Source organism: Bos grunniens, chromosome 22 (assembly GCF_055505025.1).
Source record: "Bos grunniens cultivar Pamir isolate PY7600 chromosome 22, Bosgru_T2T1.0, whole genome shotgun sequence".
Lineage (NCBI taxonomy): Eukaryota > Metazoa > Chordata > Mammalia > Artiodactyla > Bovidae > Bos > Bos grunniens.
The window spans coordinates 3,194,097-3,218,318 of NC_141186.1; the positions used below are offsets into that span (position 1 = coordinate 3,194,097).

General features: G+C 38.1%; 1 protein-coding gene across 6 annotated transcripts in view; it reads left to right on the forward strand.

Annotated features, from left to right (window-relative positions):
• The window catches only part of ZCWPW2 (zinc finger CW-type and PWWP domain containing 2), a 147,756-nt gene that overhangs the window by 90,645 nt on the left and 32,889 nt on the right, over positions 1-24,222 (forward strand). For 3 of the 6 annotated variants that reach the window (XM_086365606.1, XM_086365611.1, XM_086365607.1), the window contains 2 exons: positions 3,882-3,993; positions 21,861-21,907. In XM_086365606.1, the coding sequence (XP_086221732.1) occupies positions 3,882-3,993; positions 21,861-21,907 (159 nt within the window). Of the gene's footprint in view, positions 1-3,881; positions 3,994-21,860; positions 21,908-22,449; positions 22,575-23,040; positions 23,227-24,222 lie in introns of those variants that run through there. The other 3 variants (XM_086365613.1, XM_086365610.1, XR_015150832.1) reach the window with 3 other exon arrangements.

A 24,222-nucleotide genomic window follows, 5' to 3' on the forward strand; every position in this document is an offset into this window, starting at 1 on the left:
ATACTCATGGCATTGTAAATTGTGATCACCTCATTCAAGAGTGATTTCACAGTAGCTCCAAAATTTAACTTAAGTTCAATGTCTTAGGAATTTATGCTTCAGTACACTTTAACATGGGTAAGGAGACATACGGACAAAACTTTTTTTTGCAGCATTGTTTCATCTTGCAAAATATTGGAAAAAACCCAAATGTCCATCACAAGGGCATTTGTAAAATAAATAACGGTACGTGTGTACTACCTATTTGGATATACATACATCTACTTCCTCATTCCCTTGGTTATCTATTTTAATTTCTTGGCTTTAAATATGGTGTATGTGTATGTTTCCTCCATTTTATCTGCAGTTCAATTCTCTCTACTGAATTCCCTTATGAGAGTGCTCCTCAGGTATTGTAATGTGTATTCAAAATGTGTGAACTCTTGATCTCTACACCACCCCTATCTCACTTCTTTGACAGCTCCCCTATCTCAGTGGATAGCAAATCCCATCCTCTACTTACTTGGTCCCAGAGCCTTAGAGTCATCCTCTCTGTCTCTCTTAACCAATTTCCAGTTGGTTAAGAAGTTAATTATTTTTGGTCTACCTCCAGATTATACCTGGAATCCTACCTCTTGTCACCACAGTGGCTGCTATGACCTGGACTGTACCACATCATGTCTTGCCTGGATGACTGTAGTAGCCAGTCATCCACTCTACACTTGTTCTGTGGTCTGTTCTCATTAAAGCAAGCAGGACGATCGATTGTTTTAAAGCATTCAATCAAAACAAATTTTATTTTTCTGCTCAGAACTGTGCAGTGACTCCGATTTCACTCAGAGTAAAAGCCAGGAACTCATTGGAGAGTTCCTGCAGTGGCCTGCAAGGACCTCCATGACCTGGTCCCTGTTAATTCTTTGGACATCATTCCCAGTTACTCATTTTCTTTCTCATTCACTCATAACCAGCTTACCTTCCTTGATGCCCCTTGAGTACACTTATATTCTCCTGTCTTAGAGCATCTTTTGTCCACCCACAGTGCTCTTTCTCAGGATATCTCAGGTAGCTGCTCGACCTCCTTCAGATCCTTGCTTAAATGTCACCTTTTCAATGAGAGTTACCCTGAACCACTTTATTCCCTCCCCTTTTCTTTATTACAGAATACTTACAGCCTCTTAAACTAGAGCCTTTATGTATTTGTTATGCTTACTTCACCGGTTAGATTGTAAGCTTCATTTGTTTTCTTCAGTGATAAATCCTGAGGATCTGAAATACATTGAATAAATCTATAAAGAGATTAAAAATAAAAGATTACAAGCATTTAAAAAAAATCTGCAAGGTACAAATAGAAAAACTCAAAGTATATAGCTATTCATAGCATTCTGTAAAAATAGATATTTAAGTGATGTAAATGCTTGTAGGTGGATACAGTGTCTCTGGAAGACTGTGAAAGAAACTGGTAATTTGGGGCGCCTTTGGGAGAAACAGTACGGGGGTGGACAGGGGGGCACATTCTACGCTTTTAGAATCGCTTCTTCAATCAAAGAACAAACTAATTGAAAATACATTGCATATCTGAGCCTTATTCTGAAATTCAAAATTCTTTGTACAAGAGTTTGAGTTCTTTGGAAGATGTGTAATTGTAATATTACCACTAGGTGGCACATACTTACTGATAAATTCTTAAAGATTCTCAGACACAGGATTAAAAATTGCTTTTTCGTTCCCCAGACTCACCAGGGTTTAATTTTGGAATATTTTGCATCGGTTTTCTTGAGAAATTTCCTTAACTTTAGTTGTTTAGTGCTGTAACAGCTTCCCAGGTGGCTCAGTGGTAAAGAATCCTCCTGCAGGAGATCGGGGGTTCAGTCCTTGGGTCAGGAAGATCCCCTGGAAGACGGCATGGCAACCCACTCTAGTATTCTTGCCCGGAGAGTCCCATGGACAGAGGAGCCTGGCGGGCTGCAGTGCATGGGGTCTCAAAGAGTTGGACCTGACTGAGCAACTGAGCGTACAACACGTAACAGCTTATAGGTGATTTTTCATTATCTATAAATTATTTTTAAAATCTTTTAAATTAATTTATTTTTGGCTGGACTGGGTCTTCCCTGCTTTGCAGAGCCTTTCTATAGTCGTGGTGGGCAAAGGCTACTCCTCGCTGAGTTGTGGGGCCTTCTCATTGAGGTGGCTTTTCTTTCTGCGCAGCACAGGCTCTAGACGCAGCCTTCAGCGGTTGCGGCACACAGGCTCGGTGGTTGCCTCACAGGCTCAGTAGTTGCCTTTGTGGGGTTAGTTGCTCTGTGGCAAGTGGAATCGTCCCAAACCAGGGATTAAAACCGTGTCCCCTACACTGGCAGGTGAGTTCTTATCCATTGCACCTCCAGAAAGTTACCATGAAAGTGAAAGTCACCGTCGTGTCCGACTCTTTGCGACCCCATGGACGATGCAGTCCATGGAATTCTCTAGGCCAGAATACTCCAGGGAAGCCCAAGAATACTGGAGTGGGTAGCCCATCCCTTCTCCAGCAGATCTTCCAGACCCAGGAATCGAACCAGGGTCTCCTGCATTGCAGGCAGATTCTTTACCCACTGAGCTATCAGGGAGGCACCACCAGAAGTCCTATAAATGTTTAACTTAGCATCTTTATAACATTTGAGAGGCAAAAATGTTTTAAATCTGCAAATGTTGTTATAGCTTAGATATTCTTAAATTAGTTTAAATTATCTGATGTTTTTTGAATTGTATCTGTCTGTCTTTTCTTTTTTCCTATGAAATAACCTAATAAGTGAAATTTAGGTATTCTGTGTGCAAAAATCTATTGTTTGATTTACAAAAATAGATTTTTGTTTGATTGTATTTTTTCACTACTTTTATGGCAAATAGTGTCCAGTACCACATGCAATTTAACACCTGTGTTCTTTTTGGAGCTGAAGTTTGCAAAAATAAAATGATGGCATGCATTTTATAAATTGTAAATTTTTTAAGCATCATAAAAATCTTTTAGGGACAAGCTCTAAAATAACATTGGCAAAATTACTAGGCCATATAATTTTTACAGTCATTTTTAACCTAAAGATTCTTTTATTCCATTTTTCTTTTCAAATTAAATTTTCCAGCTGTTATTTTTTTAAATATTTCGGCTATGCTACATGGCATGTGGGGTCTTAGTTCCCAAACCATGATCAAACCCATCCCCCCTGTTTTGGCGGCATGGGGTCTTAACCACTGGACCACCAGGGAAGTCTCTCAAGTTATATTTTTTAAAAATTGAATATATATTTAGAAAAAGAACTGTATTCAAGTAGAATAACATGTATTGATCACTTATTATGCCAGAAAACTCTCTCATCTATTATTCCCTTAATACTTACTGAATTTAATACTTATTGTTTCCTTTAATACTTAATGGTGATTGCATTAGCCACGCTTTACAGGTGAAGAAATTGGGCACAGAAAGTTTCAAAAAATTGTATGAATATGCCAGCTATCTGCTGTAACACAAAAACTGGATGTGAATGGAATTAGTTTTACTACAGTAAGAAACTATGCCTTTCAGTTTTTATCATTACATTACCATTGCCTTGTTACTTAAAGAGGAATCAAAATTATTCTTATAAAATGTATTAATATTCACTACTTTGTTACACTGGTGGTCTTAGCTATCTGTAACTAAGTCTGAGATAAATCATATTAAAGTATCTTAGTGAATTGAGACTCTGACCCTTTTGGCTATTAACATACAAAATTTCCCCAACTTTGCTATATTCTAAAATATACCAAAAAATAATAATCAAAGTCTAGAGTATTGTACAGTGCTTAGTTTTAGTTCAAGCTCAACAGCTGAACCTGTTAAAAAAAATACACTTAAAGATGAATCTTACTAATTTTCTGTCTTTCTTTAGCCAGAAAAATGTAAGAAAAATAAGTGGTATAAGAGTGCCCTACAAGAAGCATACCTCCTGTATGGATGTTCTCATGAGCAAAGGCTGGAAAGATGCTACCTATCAAAACAGGGTACGTGCATTGTTTATTCTTCACCACCACAAAACAAGGATTTATTCAAGAGTGTCTTTCCAAAACATGTTTGCACATTTTAAAATCTCTCTTTCCGTTTCACAGGAGAATAGTGTATCTTTGTCCAATGAAAATTTATTCTTATATGGATTAATAGTATTTATTTTTTGCCCTCTGAAACTATTTTCCCAGACTAAACATGCAATCCATGTTTTAAAATTAATTTCTGTTGGCGCATAGCTGCTTTACAATGTTGTATTATTTTCTGCTGTGCAGCAAAGTGAATCAGCTATATGTATACATATATTCCCTCTTTTTCAGATTCCTTTCCCATTTAAGTCACCAGAGGACTGAGAAGAGTTCCCTGTGCTAGATTCTCATTAGTTGTCTATTTTATACACAGTATCAATAGTGTATATATGTCAACCCCAATCTCCCAATTCATCCCACCCCCAGCATCTCCCCTCGGTAACTGTAAATTTGTTTTCTACGTCTGTAGTTTCTGTTTCTACTTTGCAAATAAGTTCATCTCTACCATTTTTCTAGATCCATGTAAAGCGATATCAATATTTGTTTTTCTCTTTCTGACTTACTTCACTCTGTATTATAGTCTCTAGATCCATCCATGTCTCTGCAAATGTCACTTTTTCATTCCTTTTTATGGCTGAGTAGTATTCTTTTGTCTCTTCTTTATCTATTCCTCTGTTGATGGACATTTAGGTTGTTGACTTCCCTGGTGGCTCAGCCGGTAAAGTGTCTGCCTACAATGTGGGAGACCTGGGTTCAATCCCTGGGTTGGGAAGATCTCCTGGAGAAGGAAATGGCAACCCACTCCAGTATTCTTGCCTTGAAAATCCCATGGGCAGAGGAGCCTGCTTTAAGTTCTAAAGCAGACCATGGAGTCACAAAGAGTCGGACATGACTGAGTGACTTCACGTTCATGTCTTGGCTCATGTAAATAGTGCTACAAAGAACACTGAGGTGCATGCTTCTTTTCAGATTATAGTTTTGTCTAGATATATGTCCAGAATGGGATTGCTGGATCATATGGTAGCTCTATTTTTAGTTTTATAAGGAGCCTCCAATCCTGTTCTCCATAGTGGCTGCACTAATTTACATTCCCACCAAAAGTATAGGAGGGTTCCCTTTTCTCTACACCCTGTCCAACATTTATTATTTGTAGACTTGCTGATGATGGCCATTCTTACCAGTGTGAGGTGATAATTCATGGTAGTTTTGATTTGTGTTTCTAAGTCGCTCTGTGTCCCAGTCGTGTCTGACTCTTTGCAACCCCGTGGACTGTAGCCTACTAGGCTTCTCTGTCCATGGGATTCTCCAGGCAAGAATACTGGAGTGGGTTACCATATCCTTCTCCAGGGGATCTTCCCGACCCAGGGATTGAACCCAGGTCTCCTGCATTGGAGGCAGACGCTTTAACCTCTGAGCCACCAGGGGAGCCCAATAATTAGTTATGCTGAGCATCTTTTCATGTGTTGTTTGGCTATCTGTATGTCCTTTTGGAGTAGTGTCTATATAGCGAGCACTCTATTTAAATGTAGGTGTTTTAATTAGTGCTTCTGTCATCTATATTCTTAACCTTTCTACATAGATTCTCTTATGTATTTCAAAGCATTTATTTCAAAATTAGAAGCTATGGCTTTAAAATATATTCCTTGAGTGAAACTTTTATTTGGATATGCTATATTATTTTAGAACAAAGTATTTTTCAAAATGTTTTTTTTTTTTCAAATTCAAGGCAAAGATAAAAAGTGATCTTTAACTTCTTTAATTAGGTAGAAAAGTATAATATTTCAAAGCATCCTCAAAGTTCTCTTGAATCATAAATATTGTGGTTTATGGGTAGCTTTTTAAATGAATTCATAGGGTTTGTAGCAGCTATAATACATTTTTAACTCTAAAAAGAATTTAATATTTGCATGGAAATGATTTTTCAATAAATAAATATATTTAAATTTTTTTCTGCTTAGTGATCATAAAAAGGATATATTTTTTTTCCTTACAAGGTACCTTCTGATTTTCTCCACCTTAAGTTCTAAAGCAGATTTTTCTAAGGGAGGATCTGGTCTTTTGTGCTTACTGAATTTTAAAGTAAGACTGATATTTTTTCTCCTGTAGAAAAGTTTAAAACATGTATAAAAACATTTTATTTGAGAAAAAGTTTAAATATTAACCTAGCCACCTAAGTTTAGATTTTAAAGCATATAAATAGATTTGAAAAGAATGGAAAAAGAATGATAAGCAAACTCCTGTGGTCAAGACTTTTATTACCACAAATGTGATTTTATTCCTTGAGCTGAAAATATAATGTCTCTGTTTATTAGCAATAAAGGTTGAACTCACTTTAGTGTCACAAATACAATTTTATGCTTTGCATGGGCTATACATTTGTTTGTGTAACCAGAATAAACTGAAATATTTAGTTGTTTTGAACATTAATATTTTGTAGTAATGTATAGTCTTTTACTTTTGAAAGTTGTATTGCAGCCATTTCACACTAGCAGTGACCTGGTCTCGGTAAGTTATTTTGCCTTTGCTGTTGTTGTGTGTGCCAGGGTGTTGATGTCTGCATCCTTTGGCATTCTTACTTGTCCGGAGACCTGGAACGGGGTTCTTTCTGATTGATTTTGCAGCAACAAACCATTTTCTTGATGAAAGTCTGATGGTTTTTACATGCAGAATTTGTATAATTCAGCCTGATTATAGAGAGCCATGTGCCTAAGGACTCTCATTTTGTGCCTGAAGTATCCCAAATTGACGGGCGTGAACAGACTTCTAGGAGTTAAGTCTTTGCGTCACAGGCTCACTCCCTCTTTACTGCCTCCAAAAGAGAATTTAGTCCTGTGCCTGCTTAGCTTCTAGAGTGGATTCTAGGAGGTATACAGCTTCTTACTGTATTCAAAGTAGGTTTGAGAGATAATTAACCATTATTCAAATATTTTACAGGAGGTCAGTTACTTAAAAGTTTAGTTGCTTAGAGGCAAACCATTTATTTCATTCCAGTAGCTGTGAGGATTTCTCTACTACCAATTATATTCCATTGTTTGTGTGTACCAGTTTATTTATCCACTCACCCATTGAAAACATCCTGGTTGCTTCCAGGTTTTCAGTTCAGTTCAGTCGCTCAGTCGTGTCTGACTCTTTGCGACCCCATGAATCACAGCATGCCAGGCCTCCCTGTCGATCACCAACTCCCAGGGTTCACCCAAACTCGTGCCTGTCGAGTCGGCGATGCCATCCAGCCATCTCATCCTCTGTCGTCCCCTTCTCCTCCTGCCCCTAATCCCTCCCAGCATCAGAGTCTTTTTCCAGTGAGTCAACTCTTCGCATGAGGTGGCCAAAGTATTGGAGTTTCAGCTTCAGCATCAGTCCTTCCAGTGAACACCCAGGACCTTTAGAATGGACTGGTTGGATCTCCTTGCAGTCCAAGGGACTCTCAAGAGTCTTCTCCAACACCACAGTTCAAAAGCATCAATTCTTTGGTGCTCAGCTTTCTTTCTAACCCTAACTTCCCTCTCATATGGTTGTAAATAAACATTTTAACATCTCTTACGATTCATGATGCATAACCACCTCTACTCATTTGGAACATTTTTATTTTCTACCTGAAGCTCCTCTTTTATACTTTAAAAATATGATGTGGATATAGTTCAGAAGAGAAGTAAAGGTCCTTTTAATTATCCAAATCTACATTTCCTGTTAACTGCTTTTCACTCTGTATGTCAGGGTTCTTACATGCAGAGATTTCTGAAGGGAGGAAATTAAACCTTTCTCACTAGGGAGAATTCAGCTCTTAGAAAATAGTAAATGCTGCTGAAGTTGAACACAGACTTACTGTTATTAACAGAGAAATCACTAGTGATTGCTATGTTTGAAAGTATTACATCAGCACTTTCCTTTGACATTGAATTAGAGTTCTATTGCACTGGGAGACAGCTCCACAACGTTTGAGTGTGAAGAGTTCTTGAACAGCAGTTTGGATGTTTCTGTTCCCAATTCATCTCCCTGCTGGATGTTTTACTTAAGAATCGCTTACGTTTTGAGAAGAAACATGAGTTCTGTTCTATTCTCATTAACTCTCAATATATGATCAGGGTCCTTTGGATCCAATTTTAGTCTTTTTGTGCAGTTTTAGCTATTTGTACAGATTAGCCTTTCATTGTGATTTTGATATTGTCAGAGGTCTTCAAAAGAACAGGGAAATTTTTTTTGATTCAACAAAGCATGTTCTATATTGTAACTACTACCAGGTCTCACTGGGCCCTTAAATCTGAAATGCATTGTGGAATTTCAACCATCTTATTTTTCCCTCTTGGAATATTTTGCTATTTTATCATTGCTCATCAATTATTCCCAACTGTTTGAAAGACAAATAATTATTTAAATGGAAGAATGATGAAATCACTTGAAAAGATGAGACAATAGTGAAATATATCATTGACAAACTATTTTTCCTAGTATTACAAGGCTTAAGATCTCTCCCTCACTCTCTCTCTAACACACACACACACACACACACACGCACACACACACACACACACATCAATTAGCTAAAATGGAAGAGAACATTGTTATCTAAAATCTACCAGACATTGTTTTAGGAACTTTATTTTATGTAGATTATATTATTTAAATCACAGTATACCAATATATTACTCCTGCTTTATCAGTTAAGAAACTAAAGATCTGAGTGACAACATGTAATATTTTATATTTTACATTGTCTAGTATAGTGACTTATGCCATGTAAATATTCTGTGTGTTTCAGTTAATTATATTAATTTGTTTGGGTACAATGTATATTTCAGATCCATATAATATTTTGCATAAAATCCATATACATTTATTAAATGTAAAAAAATTGAGCACCTGCTGCATTGAAAAGTGGTCCCTGCCTCAAGGCACATCCTAGCCTTGCAGAGTGCTTAGATATATATCGAAGAAGCTGTAAGACAAGGGAAAAAGTTCTGTGACCTAAGATGACTATGAATTTGCAAAAGAGGTGGGTATTTCTCCTAGCTGAAGAATCATCTATGGTGGTGGGTCATCTTGTACGTTCATCAGGAAGGAAACATATACTCCAGAAGAAGGGGTTATTTCAAGCACCAGCTGAACATAGGAAAAAGGGAAATTTACACATGGCAGCCAGTTGTAGGTACTAATACAATAACCTACTCCTCTAGTTTTCTGTTTTGTGAAAATAATTTTTTACTGCAAAATTGGCTTTTAGATGGCAAAAATTTATTTACTCTTATCCTTTTTGTTTTACATGCTCATTGTGATTATATTCCCGTATTGATAAATCTTTTTCGTTTCTTTCTTAAATTTTAATTTTAATTGAAGGATAACTGCTTTACCACTAGTGTTATGTTGGTTTCTACCATACAGCAACATGAATCAGCTGTATGTGTGTGCTTAGTCACTTAGTCGTATTTGACTCTTTGCAACTTCATGGGCTGTAGCCTGCCAGGCTCCTCTGTTCATGGTATTCTCCAGGCAAGAATACTGGGGTGGGTAGCCATTCCCTTCTCTAGGACATCTTCCTGACCCAGGGATTGAACCCAGGTCTCCTGCATTGCAGGAGGATTCTTTACCGTTTGAGGCACCAGGGAAGCTCTAGGTATACACATATCCCCTCCCTCTTGAGCCTCCCTCCCAGCCCACCATGTCACCTTTCTAGGTCTTAACAGAGCACCAGGCTGAGCTCCCTGTGTTATATAGCAACTTCTCTCTGGCTGTGTATTTACGTGTGGTAAAGTATATATTTTCAAAGCTACTCTCTCATCTTATCCTTGCCTTCTGCCACTGTGTCCACAAGTCTGTCTCTACATCTCTGTCTATTCCTGCCATGCAAATAGGTTAATCAGTACCATTTTTCTAGATTTCATATATATGCATTAATATATGACAATTGTTTTTCTCTTTCTGACTTATTTCACACTGTATAACAGGCTCTAGGTTCATCCACGTCAGTTCAACTGACTCAAATTCATTCCTTTTTATGGCTGAGTAATATTCCATTGTATATATCTACCACAATTTCTTTATCCATTCATCTGTTGATGGACATCTAGATTGCTTCCATGTCCTGTCTATTGTTAGTAGTGCTGCAGTGAACATTGGGTACAAGTGCCTTTTTGAATTATTATTTTCTCAGGGTATATGCCCAGTAGTGGGATCACTGGTTCATGTTGTTGTTCAGGCACTAAGTCCTGTTTGACTCTTTGCAACCCCATGGACCACACAACACCAGGCTTCCTTGTCCTTCATTATGTCCCAGAGCTTGCTAAAACTCATGTCCATTGAGTCAGTGATGCCATCCAACCATCTCATCTTCTGTCGCCCCCTTTTCCTCCTGCCCTCAATCTTTCCTAGCATCAGGGTCTTCACATCAGTTGACCAAAGTATTAGAGGTTCAGCTTCAGCATCAGTCCTTCCAATGAATATTCAGTGTTGATTTCTTTTAGGATTGACTGGTTTGATCTCCTTGATGTCCATGGGATTCTCATGAGTCTTCTCTTGCACCACAATTCAAAAGCATTAATTCTTTGATGCTCAGCCTTGATGGTCCAGCTGTCACATTGACACATGACTACTGAAAGAAACATATGTTTGTCTGTACAGTTCCTTTGACTGTACAGACCTTTGTTAGAAAAGTGATGTCTCTGCTTTTAATACACTGTCTAGGTTTGTCATAGCTTTTCTTCCAAGGAGCTAGCATCTTTTAATTTCAGAGGTCATATGGTAGCTTCATTCCTAGTTTTCTAAGAAATTTCTGTACTGTTCTCCATAATGGCTGTATCAATTTACATTCCCACCAACAGTGCAGGAAGGTTCTCTTTTCTCCACATCCTCTCCAGTATTTATTGTTTGTTAGCCGTCTGTATGTCTTCTTTGGAGAAATGTCGGTTTAGGTCTTCTGCCCATTTTTTAATTGGGTTGTTTGCTTTTCTTATATTGAGCTGCATGAGCTGCTTGTATATTCTGGAATTTAATCCTTTGTCAGTTGCTTCTTTTGCAGTTATTTTCTTCCATTCTGAGGGTTGTCTTTTCATCTTGTTTATAGCTTCTTTACTGTGCAAAAGCTTTTAAGTTTAATTAGGTCCCATTTGTTTATTTCTGTTCTTATTTCCATTATTCTTGGAGGTGAGTCAAAGAGGATCTTGCTGTGATTTATGTCAAAAAGTGTTCTGCCTACATTTTCTTTTTAAGAGTTATATAGTTTGGGCTTATATTAGGGTCTTTAATCCATTTTGAGTTTATTTTTGTGTATGGTGTTATGAAGTGTTCTAATTTCATTCTTTTACACATAGCTGCCCAGTTTTCCCACACCACTTGTTAAAAAAGCTATCTTTCCATTGTATATTCTTGCCTGCTTTGTCAAAGATAAGGTGCCCATAGGTGTGTGTGTTTTATTGTAGGCTTTCTGTCTTATTCCAGTGATTCATATTTCTGTTTTTGTGCCAGTACCATATTATCTTGATTACTATAGCTTTGTTGTACAGTCTGAAATCAGGACCATCGATTCTTCCAGCTCCATTTTTCTTTCTCAAGATTGCTTTGGCTATTTGGGGTCTTTAGTGTTTTCATACAAATTGTGAAATATTTTGTTCTAGTTCTGTGAAAAATGCCGTTGGTAATTTGATAGGGATTGTATTGAGTTTGTAGATTGCTTTGGCTAGTATAGTCATTTTCACAATGTTAATTCTTCCAATCCTAGAATGTGATATATCTCTCCATCTGTTTGTGTCATCTTTGATTTCTTTCATCACTATCATAGTTTTCTGTATACAGGTCTTTTGCGGGTTTTTATCCTAGGAATAAACCTACGTAAGGAGAGAAATTAAGGAAATAATCCCATTCGCCATTGCAACAAACAGAATAAAATACCTAGGAATATTTCTTTAAATTTCAAAGGTCGTATGGTAACTTCATTCTTAGTTTTCTAAGGAATTTCCATATTGTTCTCCATAGTGGCTGTATCAATTTACATTCCCACCAACAGTGCAAGAAGGTTCTCTTTTCTCCACATCCTCTCCAGCATTTATTGTTTGTAGATTTTTTGATGATTACCATTCTGACCAATGTGAGGTGATACCTCATTGTAGTTTTGATTTGCGTTTCTCTCATGATGAGTGATGTAGAGCATCTTTTGGTGTGTCTTTTAGCCATCTGTGTGTCTTTTTTGGAGAAATGTCAGTTTAGGTCTTCTGTCCATTTTCTGATTGGGTTGTTTGCTTTTCTGATATTGAACTACTTGTGTATGCTGGAGATTATTCCTTCATCAGTTGGAATATTCCTGGGTATTTTATTCTGTATGTTGCAATGACGAATGGGATTGTTTCCTTAATTTCTCTTTCTGATTTTTCATTATTAGTGTATAGGAATGCAAACAATTTCTATGTATTAATTTTGTATCCTGAGACTTTACTAAATTCATTGATAAGCTCTAGTAATTTTCTGGTGGCATCTTTAGGATTTTCTATGTACATACATTATCTTGTCATCTGTAGACAGTAAGAGTTTTACTTCTTTTCCAATCCAGATTCCTTTTATTTGTTTTTCTTCTCTGATTGCCGTGACTAGGACTTCCAAAACTATGTTGAATAACAGTGGTGAGAGTGGGCCCTTTTTCTTGTTCCTGATCTTAGAGGAAATGCTTTCAGTTTTTCACCAAAAGAAATAATGTTTGCTGTGGGTTTGTTGTACTTGGCCCTTGTTATGTTGAGGTAGGTTCCTTCTCTTTCATTTTCTGGAGAGATTTTTTTTTTTTTAACATAAATGGGTATTGAATTTTGTTGAAAGATTTTTCTAAATCTATTGAGATTATCATGTGATTTTTATCTTTTATCAGAAGCCTTTTATCTTTTAATTTGTTAATATGGTGTATCACACTGATTTGCATATGTTGAAGTATCCTTGCATCCCATGGATAAACCCCACTTGATCATGGTGTACGATCCTTTTAACATGTTGTTAGATTCTTTTTGCTAGTATTTTGTTGAGGATTTTTACATCTATATTCATGGATGATATTGGCCTGAAGTTTTCTTTTTTTGTGATTTCCTTATCTGGTTTTGGTACCAGGGTGATGGTGGCCTCGTAAAATGAGTTTGGGAGTATTTGCTTCCCTCTGCAATTTTTGGGAAGAATTTGAACAGGATAGAATTCACCTATGAAGCCTTCTGGCACTGGTCTTTTGTTTGTTGGAAGATTTTTGATCAATTTCATTTTCAGTGCTTGTCGTAGTTTTTGTCATCTCATGTTTTTTTTTTTTTTTTTTTGATGGGTGGGTCTGTGTTCCTTTCTTACTAGTTGTTTGGCCTGAGGTTTCTAGCAGTGGAGTTTGTGGGCACTTGGGTGAAGTGGGGTGTTGGTGTTGAGATGTGGACCTCTGGGATACCTCATCCTGATTAATATTCCCTGGGGCCTGATATTCTGTGTTAGTCTAGCAGTTTGGAATCACTGCTCCCACCACAGGAGCTCAGGCCTGTTTCCTGGCCTGTGAGCTGGGATCCTGCAAGATGCAGGGTGCAGCAAAAGAAGAAAAAAAGAAAATAGAAAAGTAAAAAGGGAGCAGATCAATAACAAATAATAAAATAAAAAATAAATTTAAAATACTAACAGATATGTTAGAAAAGATATAAATCTATATGAAACAGGCTCTGGAGGGTAAAACCAAACTTCAGTAGCAAAGAAGAAAATAATAATAAAAAATAAAAAGGAGCAGAACAATAACAAAGAATAAAAAATAAAATGGATTTAGAAAACTAACAGATATATCAGAAAAAATAAGAGTATATATGAAACAACCCCTGGGGGGTAAAACCAGACTCCAGTAGCAAAGAAAGAAAAAGTATATGTGTGTGTGTGTGTGTGTGTGTGTGTGTGTGTGTGTGTATACAAATAGCTGTGAAAAGAAGAGAAGTGAAAAGCAAAGGAGAAAAGGAATGATATAAACATCAGAATGCAGAGTTCCAAAGAATAGCAAGAAGAGATAAGAAAGCCGCCTTCAGCGATCAATGCAAAGAAATAGAGGTAAACAACAGAATGGGAAAGACTAGAGATCTCTTCAAGAAAATCAGAGATACCAAAGGAACATTTCATGCAAAGATGGGCTCAATAAAGGACAGAAATGGTATGGACCTAATAGAAGCAGAAGATATTAAGAAGAGATGGCAAGAATACACAGAAGAACTATACAAAAAAGATCTTCATGACCCAGATGATCACGATGGTGTGATCACTCACCTAGAGCCAGACATCCTGGAATGTGAAGTCAAGTGGGCCTTAGAAAGCATCACTACAAACAAAGCTAGTGGAGGTGATAGAATTCCAGTTGAGCTATTCCAAATCCTGAAAGATGATGCTGTGAAAGTGCTGCACTCAATATGCCAGCAAATTTGGAAAACTCAGCAGTGGCCACAGGACTGGAAAAGGTCAGTTTTCATTCCAATCCCAAAGAAAGGCAATGCCGAAGAATGCTCGAACTACCGCACAATTGCACTCATCTCACATGCTAGTAAAGTAATGCTAAAATTCTCCAAGGCAGGCTTCAGCAATATGTGAACCGTGAACTTCCTGATGTTCAAGCTGGTTTTAAAAAAGGCAGAGGAACCAGAGATCAAATTGCCAACATCCACTGGATCATGGAAAAAGCAAGAGAGTTCCAGAAAAACATCTATTTCTGCTTTATTGACTATGCCAAAGCCTTTGACTGTGTGGATCACAATAAACTGGAAAATTCTGAAAGAGATGGGAATACCAGACCACCTGATCTGCCTCTTGAGAAATTTGTATGCAGATCAGGAAGCAACAGTTAGAACTGGACATGGAACAACAGACTGGTTCCAAATAGGAAAAGGAGTACGTCAAGGCTGTATATTGTCACCCTGTTTATTTAACTTACATGCAGAGTACATCATGAGAAACGCTGGACTGGAAGAAACACAAGCTGGAATCAAGATTGCTGGGAGAAATATCAATAACCTCAGATATGCAGGTGATACCACCCTTATGGCAGAAAGTGAAGAGGAACTAAAAAGCCTCTTGATGAAGGTGAAAGTAGAGAGTGAAAAAGTTGGCTTAAAGCTCAACGTTCAGAAAACGAAGATCATGGCATCCGGTCCCATCACTTCATGGGAAATAGATGGGGAAACAGTGGAAACAGTGTCAGACTTTATTTTTCTGGGCTCCAAAATCACTGCAGATGGTGACTGCAGCCATGAAATTAAAAGACACTTAGTCCTTGGAAGGAAAGTTATGACCAACCTAGACAGCATATTCAAAAGCAGAGACATTACTTTGCTAACAAAGGTTTGTCTAGTCAAGGCTATGGTTTTTCCTGTGGTCATGTATGGATGTGAGAGTTGGACTGTGAAGAAGGCTGAGCGCCGAAGAATTGATGCTTTTGAACTGTGGTGTTGGAGCAGACTCTTGAGAGTCCCTTGGACTGCAAGGAGATCCAACCAGTCCATTCTGAAGGAGATCAGCCCTGGGATTTATTTGGAAGGAATGATGCTAAAGCTGAAACTCCAATACTTTGGCCACCTCATGCAAAGAGTTGACTCATTGGAAAAGACTCTGATGCTGGGAGGGGTTGGGGGCAAGAGGAGAAGGGGACGACAGAGAATGAGATGGCTGGATGGCATCACTGACTTGATGGACGTGAGTCTGAGTGAACTCCGAGAGTTGGTGATGGACAGGGAGGCCTGGCGTGCTGCGATTCATGGGGCAAAGAGTCTGACACGACTGAGCGACTGATCTGATCTGATCTGATGTGTATATATATATATCTATGTATATATGTTTATATGTATATATATGTGTGTATATATGTTTATATGTATATATATATATATATTATACTAAATAAAAATAAAAGGGAGCAGAACAATAACAAAGAATAAAATAGATTTAGAAAACTAACAAACAGTAGAAAAATTAAGACTATATATAAAATAGCTACAGATTGCAAAACTGAAGGTAAAACTGAACTCCACTGGCCAAGAGTAAAAAACAAAAAAATCTAACAAAACAATAAGAGCAACAAAGAAAGGCAGAAAAAAACCTTGGCTTTAGGGGGTCATGGTCCTTAGGTAGGTAAGGGCTTAGGTGGTTGTAGAGTTTAGGTAGAGGCAGGGTTTAGGTGGGGCATGGGGTCTTGGTTCAGGACCATGCCTCCAGAAAAGACCTTGGATTGGAGTAGGAGGTAAGGCCTGGGCTCAGCCCACCTGAGGGGGCCTCCAGAGTGCATCAGGCTTCCAAGTACAGAGGATCGGGCTTGGCACCCCAGGAGGCTCCCCCAGGCTGAGTGGATGGTAGAACACCAGGCTGTTTCCCACTCTTCCACACCCGAGGGACATACCCCCAGCCAACACAGCTCTTTCTCCTCTTTCTTTCCTGTGCCTGCAGGGCCTACATGGGCAATGCATGTGCTTGGAAGGGACTCTAGAGGACAGAGGGGGCTCCAGAAGACAGAGGGAGACTTGACTTCTTGACTGCCCCTCCCCTTCTGCTCCCCCATGGGAGCTGGTCACCCAGGGGCTCCTCCCGTTGGCCTGGTTGTTGGGGATTCCCTACCAGTGTCTAGTGAGTGTCCTAGGCATGGGGAGACAGGGACTTTGTTTCTTCTCTCTCCTCCATCTTGATTCTGCCTTTCTGCATAAATGCAGCCCTGAAACCTTACAGTTAATATCTATAGCCCTTCCCATTTTTCATTACCACAGTATTAAGGTTTCTAAAACATATCTATGGATAAATATTTACATAGAATCTATTCAATTATGGAATTCCAGATTGAACATTTTTTAAAAAAAGACCAGTTGTGCCAATGATTTTTACTAATATACACACATACATACTTTTGCACATATCAAAATGATCTTTAAATACTTTTCTATACAATTGACCCTTAAACAACATGAGTTGAAACTGAGCAGGTTCACTTATACACAGATTTCAGTGAATTCACTTAATAAATATATGAAAAATGTGGGGAGATTGGTGACAATTTGAAAAAATTTACAGATGAACTGCATAGCCTAAAAAATTTGAGAAAAGTGTATATCATGAGTGATTAAATTATATGTAGATAGCAGTCTATTTTAATCATTTACTACCATGAAATACACACAAATATATTATAAAAATTAAAACTTATTAAAATGTACATAAACACAGATTGTATATGGTGCCATTTGTAGTCGGGTGAAATGTAAACAAACATAAAAATGCAGTATTAAACCTTGATTGCATAAAGGTAAGTGTTGTGCACACACTGTGCCATGGTAATACTTTCCCAGCTACCTCCTGCTGCTGTCACAGTGAGCACAGATGTAGTGCACACTTGTGCAAATGCTGTGACACGGGTCACCTCTGCACGAGCACTTCATCTCTCCACTAAAGTTGCGTATCACAGTGGAAAGTGTTCTCTTGCAGTTCTCACATATTTCTATGCAATACCATAAGCCCTGAACAATACCATAGAACCCACGAAGTGCCACTAATGATGCTGAAAGTGCACGCAGGAAATAAGTCACGACGTTCCAAGGAAAAACAGAGTTACTTGATATGGACTATAGACTGAGGTCTGCAACTGAAGTTGCCACCATTTCAAGATGAATGAATCCAACCATTGTAAAAAAGTGAAACAAGGAAATTTGTGAAACTATCACTTTGGCTACACTGCTGCTGTCGGACTTCAGTCATGTCCGACTCTGTGTGACCCCATAGATGGCAGCCCACCAGGCTCCCCTGTCCCTGGGATTCTCCAGGCAAGAACACTGGAGTGGGTTGCCATTTCCTTCTCCAGTGCATGAAAGTGAAAAGTGAAAATGAAGTCGCTCAGTTGTGTCTGACTCTTTAGCGACCCCATGGACTGCAGCCTACCAGGCTCCTCCATCCATGGGATTTTCCAGACAAGAGTACTGGAGTGGGGTGCCATTGCTACACTAGCATGCACCAAAACCTTTCACTTTAGTGCAATACACTTTTTACCTTGCGTTGAAATTGCAGCCTTAGTGTGAGTACAGGTTTGCTATCAAAAAGACATACCTTAGACTCTAGTATGATTCAAGAAAAAGTGAGGTTATAATATGACAACTTAAAGCAAAAGGAAGGTGAGGGATCTGAATTAGAGAATTTACTGCCTGCAAAGGATGATTTGATAATTTTAGAAAGAGGTTGGGCTTAAGAAATGTCAAGATAACAAGAGAAGCAGCTTCTGCTGACCAAAAGGCAGGAGATGAGTTCCCAGATGCCATTAAAAAAGTCACTGAGGAGAAAGGATGCCTACCTGAACAGATTTTTAATGCAGATGAAAGTGTCCTATTCTGGAAAAAAAATGCTGCAAAAGATATTTGTTAGTAAAGAAAAGAAGCAAGTACCAGGATTTAAGGCAGGAAGGGCTAGGCTAACTGTTTGATTTTGTGCAAATGCAGCTGGATGTATGATCAGGACTGCCCTTATCCATAAAGCTGCTAACCCACAAGCTTTGAAGGGAAAAGATAAACAGCAGCTGCCAGTCTTTTGGTTGTACTATACGAAGAAGGCCTGGACAGCAAGAATTCTTTTACTGGATTGGTTTCATCAGTGCTTTGTCCTTGGAGTCAGGAAGTACTCCACCAGCAAGGGGACTGTCTTTTAAAGTTCTTCTGATATCGGAAATGCCCTGGCCCCCAGAATGCCACGAGTTCAGCACTGAAGGTGTCAAAGTGATCTGCTTGCCTTTCGAACATATATTCTCTAATTCAGTCTCTGAATTGCTGGGAGAAACATCAGTAACCTCAGATATGCAGATGACACCACCGTTATGGCAGAAAATGAAGAGGAACTGAAGAGCCTCATGATGAAGGTGAAAGAAGAGACTGAAAAAGCTGGCTTAAAGCTCAACATAGAAAACAAAGATCATGGCATGCAGTCCCATCACTTCATGGCAAATAGATGGGGAAACAGTAGAAACAGTGACAGACTGTATTTTCTTAGACTCCAAAATCACTGCAGATGGTGACTGCAGCCATGAAATTAAAAGACACTTGCTCCTTGGAAGAAAAGCTATGACCAACTGGAACAGAATATTAAATAGCAGAGACATTACTTTGCCTACAAAGTCCGTCTAGTCAAAGCTATGGTTTTTCCAATAGTCATGTCTGGATGTGAGAGTTGGATCATAAAGAAAACTGAGCAGCATTGAATTGATGCTTCTGAACTGTGGTGTTGGAGAAGACTCTTGAGAGTCCCTTGGAAATCAACACTGAATATTCATTGGAAGGACTGATGCTGAAGCTGAAGCTCCAGTCTTTTGACCACATGATGTAACAACCTGACTCACTAGAAAAGACCCTGATGCTGGGAAAGATTGAAGGCAGGAGAAGAAGGGGATGACAGAGGATGAGATGGTTGGATGGTATCACCAACTCGATGGACATGAGTTTGAGCAAACTCCAGGAGTTGGTGATGGATAGGGAGGCTTGGTGTGCTGCAGTCCATGGGGTCGCAAAGAGTCCAACACGACTGAGTGACTGAACTGAACTGAATTCAGTCTGTAGATCAGGGATCATAGAACTTTTAATGTGTGTTACACATGGAAAGGATTGTCAGTGCTCTAGAAGAGAACCCTAATAGAACATTGTGAAAGTCTGGAAGGTTGATTACACCATTGCAGATGCCATTGTTGTGACAGAAAAATCCATGAAGCCCATCAAGCCTGAAATAATAAATCCCTGCTGGAGAAAACTGTGACCAGATGTGCATGACTTCACAGGACTTACAATGGATCCAGTTGAGGACATCATGAAAGAGGTTGTGGGTAGGACAAAAAGGGTAGCAGGTGATGAGTTTCCAGACCTTGGAGAAATTCAAGACAGCACACCAGAGGAATTAACAGATAACTGCTTCTGAATCATGGCCAGATGATGAGGAAGAAGATGTAGAAGAAGCAGTGCCAGGAAACAAATTGACATCAGACAATCTGGCAGAAGGTTTCAGATTACTCAAGCCTGGTTTTAACTTTTTACATCGTGAACTCTTCTATGATATGGGCACCGAAACGGAAGCAAATGGTGGAAGAAGTGTTAGTATCATTTTGGAGAAATGAGGATGCAAAAAAGTCAGACAAAAATGAAGATGCATTCCTATAAAGTGACATCAAGTGAGCCTGCCTATCCTGTCTCCCCTTCCACCTCCTCTGCCTCTGCCACCCATAAGAAAGTCCAACCCTTTCTCCTCCTCCTGCACAGCCTTGTCAAAGTGAAGCTAATGAGGATGAAAACCTTAATGATGACCTACTTCTACTCAATGAATAGTAAATAATCCTCATGCCGTACGGTCCATAAATGTATTTGTTGTGCACTATGTGGGTATCCTCACGTGCCAGTCTAACACTTGCAGTAGAGTCTGTATGACAGTGTGTGTCCTCCGCATTAGTGCCCAGGCATTCATCATGTAGAGCATTGTGTGCAAGACTTATATTGAAGTGAATAGACTAGCCTTACATAGGCAAAAACTGAGTGATAGTTAACACAAAATTAATAATGTGTTGGTTTTCTTACTGTCTTGTAACTTTGCTTTCAAAGAATTATATTACATACAGTACCTCTCTCTCTCATAATTGGGGAAACTGCATATCAGCCTATCATCACAGGTAAGGGGTTTTAAAAAATCTAACAGGTGTCGCATTCTGTCTTATGAATGTGACCATAATATTGTCTGCCATAAAAATGTTATAATGATTTATCCATTAACATAGAGGCTGGGCTACTGTGAGCAATCATATCTATTACACTGGGCAGCCATGTCACTGTTTCTTCATGAAACATGAATTTTGTTTTCACATTATCTTTTCATATTTGATGTCTAGTGTTAGTAATACATGTGACATCTACAGTATTTTGTATCATAGAAGACAAAATTTCTATAGGTAGTGACAGATGGATGATTCATCTTAAAAACAAATCACAGACTTACAGCATTGATATATATATACAGTACAGTACTGTAAATATTTTTTCCTTTCATGATTTGCTTAAAGACATTTTCTTTTCTCTGGCTTACTGTATTGTAAGAATGTAGTATATAATACATAATAACATACATAATATGTGTTCGTCAACTGTTTACATTATCAGTAAGGCTTCCAGTTAACAGTAGGCTACAAGTCATTAAATTTTAGGGAGTCAAAAGTTATATGTGGATTTTTGACTGCACAAGGGGTTGGCGCTCTAAACCGCCTTGTTGTTCAAGGTCAGCTGTACTCTTGTTTGATTAGCCTCCTCACTCTTGCTGCATCTTTCTTGGCAGCACTGTTGGCAGCCCCATTTGGGGCCCCGAATGGAGGCAGCAGGGATAGAGACCAGGGACTTGTGGTCGGATGTATCTGCCCCATTGCAGAACCTCAGGCTGTGGAGTGGAGACGGGGCATGCACCTTTAAAAACTATCAGGAGGATTAAATAAGATGTTGTCTCTTTGAAGTCTTTATTCCTTGTCTGGCATGTAGTAAGACATGCATGTAGAAGTAACTGGGATTTAATTCCAGATCCTACATACCCCAGGGCACTTGGGCTGACTGGAACCTAGAAATGAAATGCACTGGATGCTCGCTGGAGGGCATCCAGCCAGCCAGTCAGATTTAGGGGCCGAGGTTTGTCAAATAAGTATAGGAATGCTCTTACTTTTGGATTACTTTGTTTTATAATCAACTCTGGGAGCTGAGTTTGTTAGCATTTTTATCAAAAAGGACCACAGAAAACACATATCATGGTATGAGAAAGAAAATTCTGTGTAATGTTGCATTTATTCGAACAGGAGTGTAGGCACTTTTCTGAAGCAGCCATTCTTTATTATCTTACAGACAAATCCAAAGCAACTGGCAAAGTTACTGTGGTGGCCAAGAAAAGGGTAAGATCATATTTTATTAAATATACAGATTTGAAATTCAATCTGATTAATACACTTTTAAAAGAAAATAGTATTTATATTTAATATTAATGGTTAATATTTTAACTTTTATGGTTAATTTAATATTTATGTTACTTATATCAGTGTAATAGAATTATCAGATATTAGAATAATAGAAAATTTTAAGTTAAAAAATAAACAATTGCTTTTATTTGTGCATACTCATATTTTAATATTTCTCATACTAAAATATTTTATGTCATGTTATTATGTGTGCAATCTTCATAGAAAATTGAAATAATTAAAATTCACAGCTTATTGTGGACTTTACCTTAAAGTTAAGTAGAGAACAACATCAGGCATTTTTTTGAATCTTTTTAATAAAAATTCGTAAAGTTAATAGCATTTTAAAGCAATTTTTAAAATTTAATGTTATTCTGTACATTGTGTGCAGAGAGATATTTAACTCTACTTACTGTCAAAGCTATGGTTAGGATAGGAGAAGCTTTGACAGTGTTCTCATGTGACAATATTCTCAATAGGACACCACTGAAAAAGAAAAGGAGTCAATGCTTTTAAACAAATTCTTCTGGACAAGTAATGTATTAGTGTCATAAGTAAGTGGACCATGATTGAAAGCAAAGCCTACCCTTGTGGTCCTTCCGTGTTGAGTGATGGGGCGGGCACAGGGTGAACTCTCAGAAGGTCAAGTGTGACGTGGGGAAACAGGAAAGGCTGATGGGCAGGAACCTCCAGGTGGACAGGCAATAAAAGGAGCATCATTCTTGTGTTCCATGTATGTATATTTTTATGAGTCCTTTTAAAATCAAATTTTGTTTTTATCCTTTTGCTTTTTGCTTGTAAAAGGAATCTGGACTTTTCACTATGTAAATAGTGTAGATGCACCTTTGCAAAGGGAAATTCAACATCAGAAGACAAGGTTGCCCTTTAAAAAAGAAACGAACTAGGACTTGTGTGCATGTCTGAAGGTTTAGACAGGAGCATGTGAAGTAGTGCAGGGTTGTTTATGAGGATGGTATTGTTTATTTCAGTCTCTACTAGAGGATATTTAGCATAAAAATTATAAAGGTAATATTAACTACCATTCTTATGTATTGCTTTATTTTTACTAGTGATTTTCAACAAAGGTGGTACTGTCTCTAGGTCAGTGCTATTCAAAATGTGGCCCACGAACCAGAACTGGTCTGTGAACTGTTTATTGGCCTGCAGTGAGATAAGAGGAAAAACTGACAGTAACCATTTAGACACTTGCATGGTAATTTTTGTCTGTCAAATGCAATAAAATGGAATTTATATTCTGTATGTTTTAATTTATTGTTTTGTTTTCCCCTAGTGACTTTTTTTTTTTAAATAAAAGTATAGATATTGGACAGATTATGGAGTTGGGGAAGGTAACAACTGGCTTTTTACTACAGGTAGTTTGTGAGACACTGCCCTAACAGATATTTTAGGAATGTGTGGAGGTGTTTGGGAGTATAGTAATTGAGGGAATACAAGACATTCTGCTTCCCTTGTTGCTCAGCTGGTAAAGAATCCGCCTGCAATGCGGGAGACCTGGATTCTGTCCCTGGGTTGGGAAGATCCCAACCCACTCCAGTATTCTGACCTGGAGAATTCCATGGACTATACAGTCCATGGAGTCGCAAAGAATTGGACACGACTGAGCAACGTTCACTTTCACAAGATGTTCTACTGAGCAAAGATTCAGGACAGTAGATATCTTGCAGTGCATTAAACAAGACTGTGTAATGTCTGTCCGACATTTGGTATGACTTTTGAATGTCCTGCTGAACTCAACAAACTACCAATATAATTGCAGAGTGATTTAATATAAAATAATACTGAAATATTATAAATTAGACCAAAAGCCATGAAATTTCAAAGACTTATGGAGAGGAAAATGGAAATAAACACATTGTTATTGAAATTACTGGATAATTTACTTATTTTCTACCCTACATACTGTAACATTTTCAACCATATATTTACTTGTAAAGGGGATAGAGGTCCTGGTCTGTCACCTACCACTGCTATGATCTTCAATTTGGCTGCTAAACTCTCTATGCTCTCAGTTTCCTCCTGTTAAATGAGAAGAATGAAAGTCTTATAATATAAAAATTACTCTTGACAATTTATATAAAGTACATAGCACAGTGCTTAGAAAATAGGAAACATTTCATAAATGTTAGCTATTGTTGTGGGAATATGGATTTATTTTTACATGTGGTACAAGGATAGAGTATAAAAAATTGCAGCAGCCTTATAGTGATAAGACTCAGGATGTGCTGCCCCAG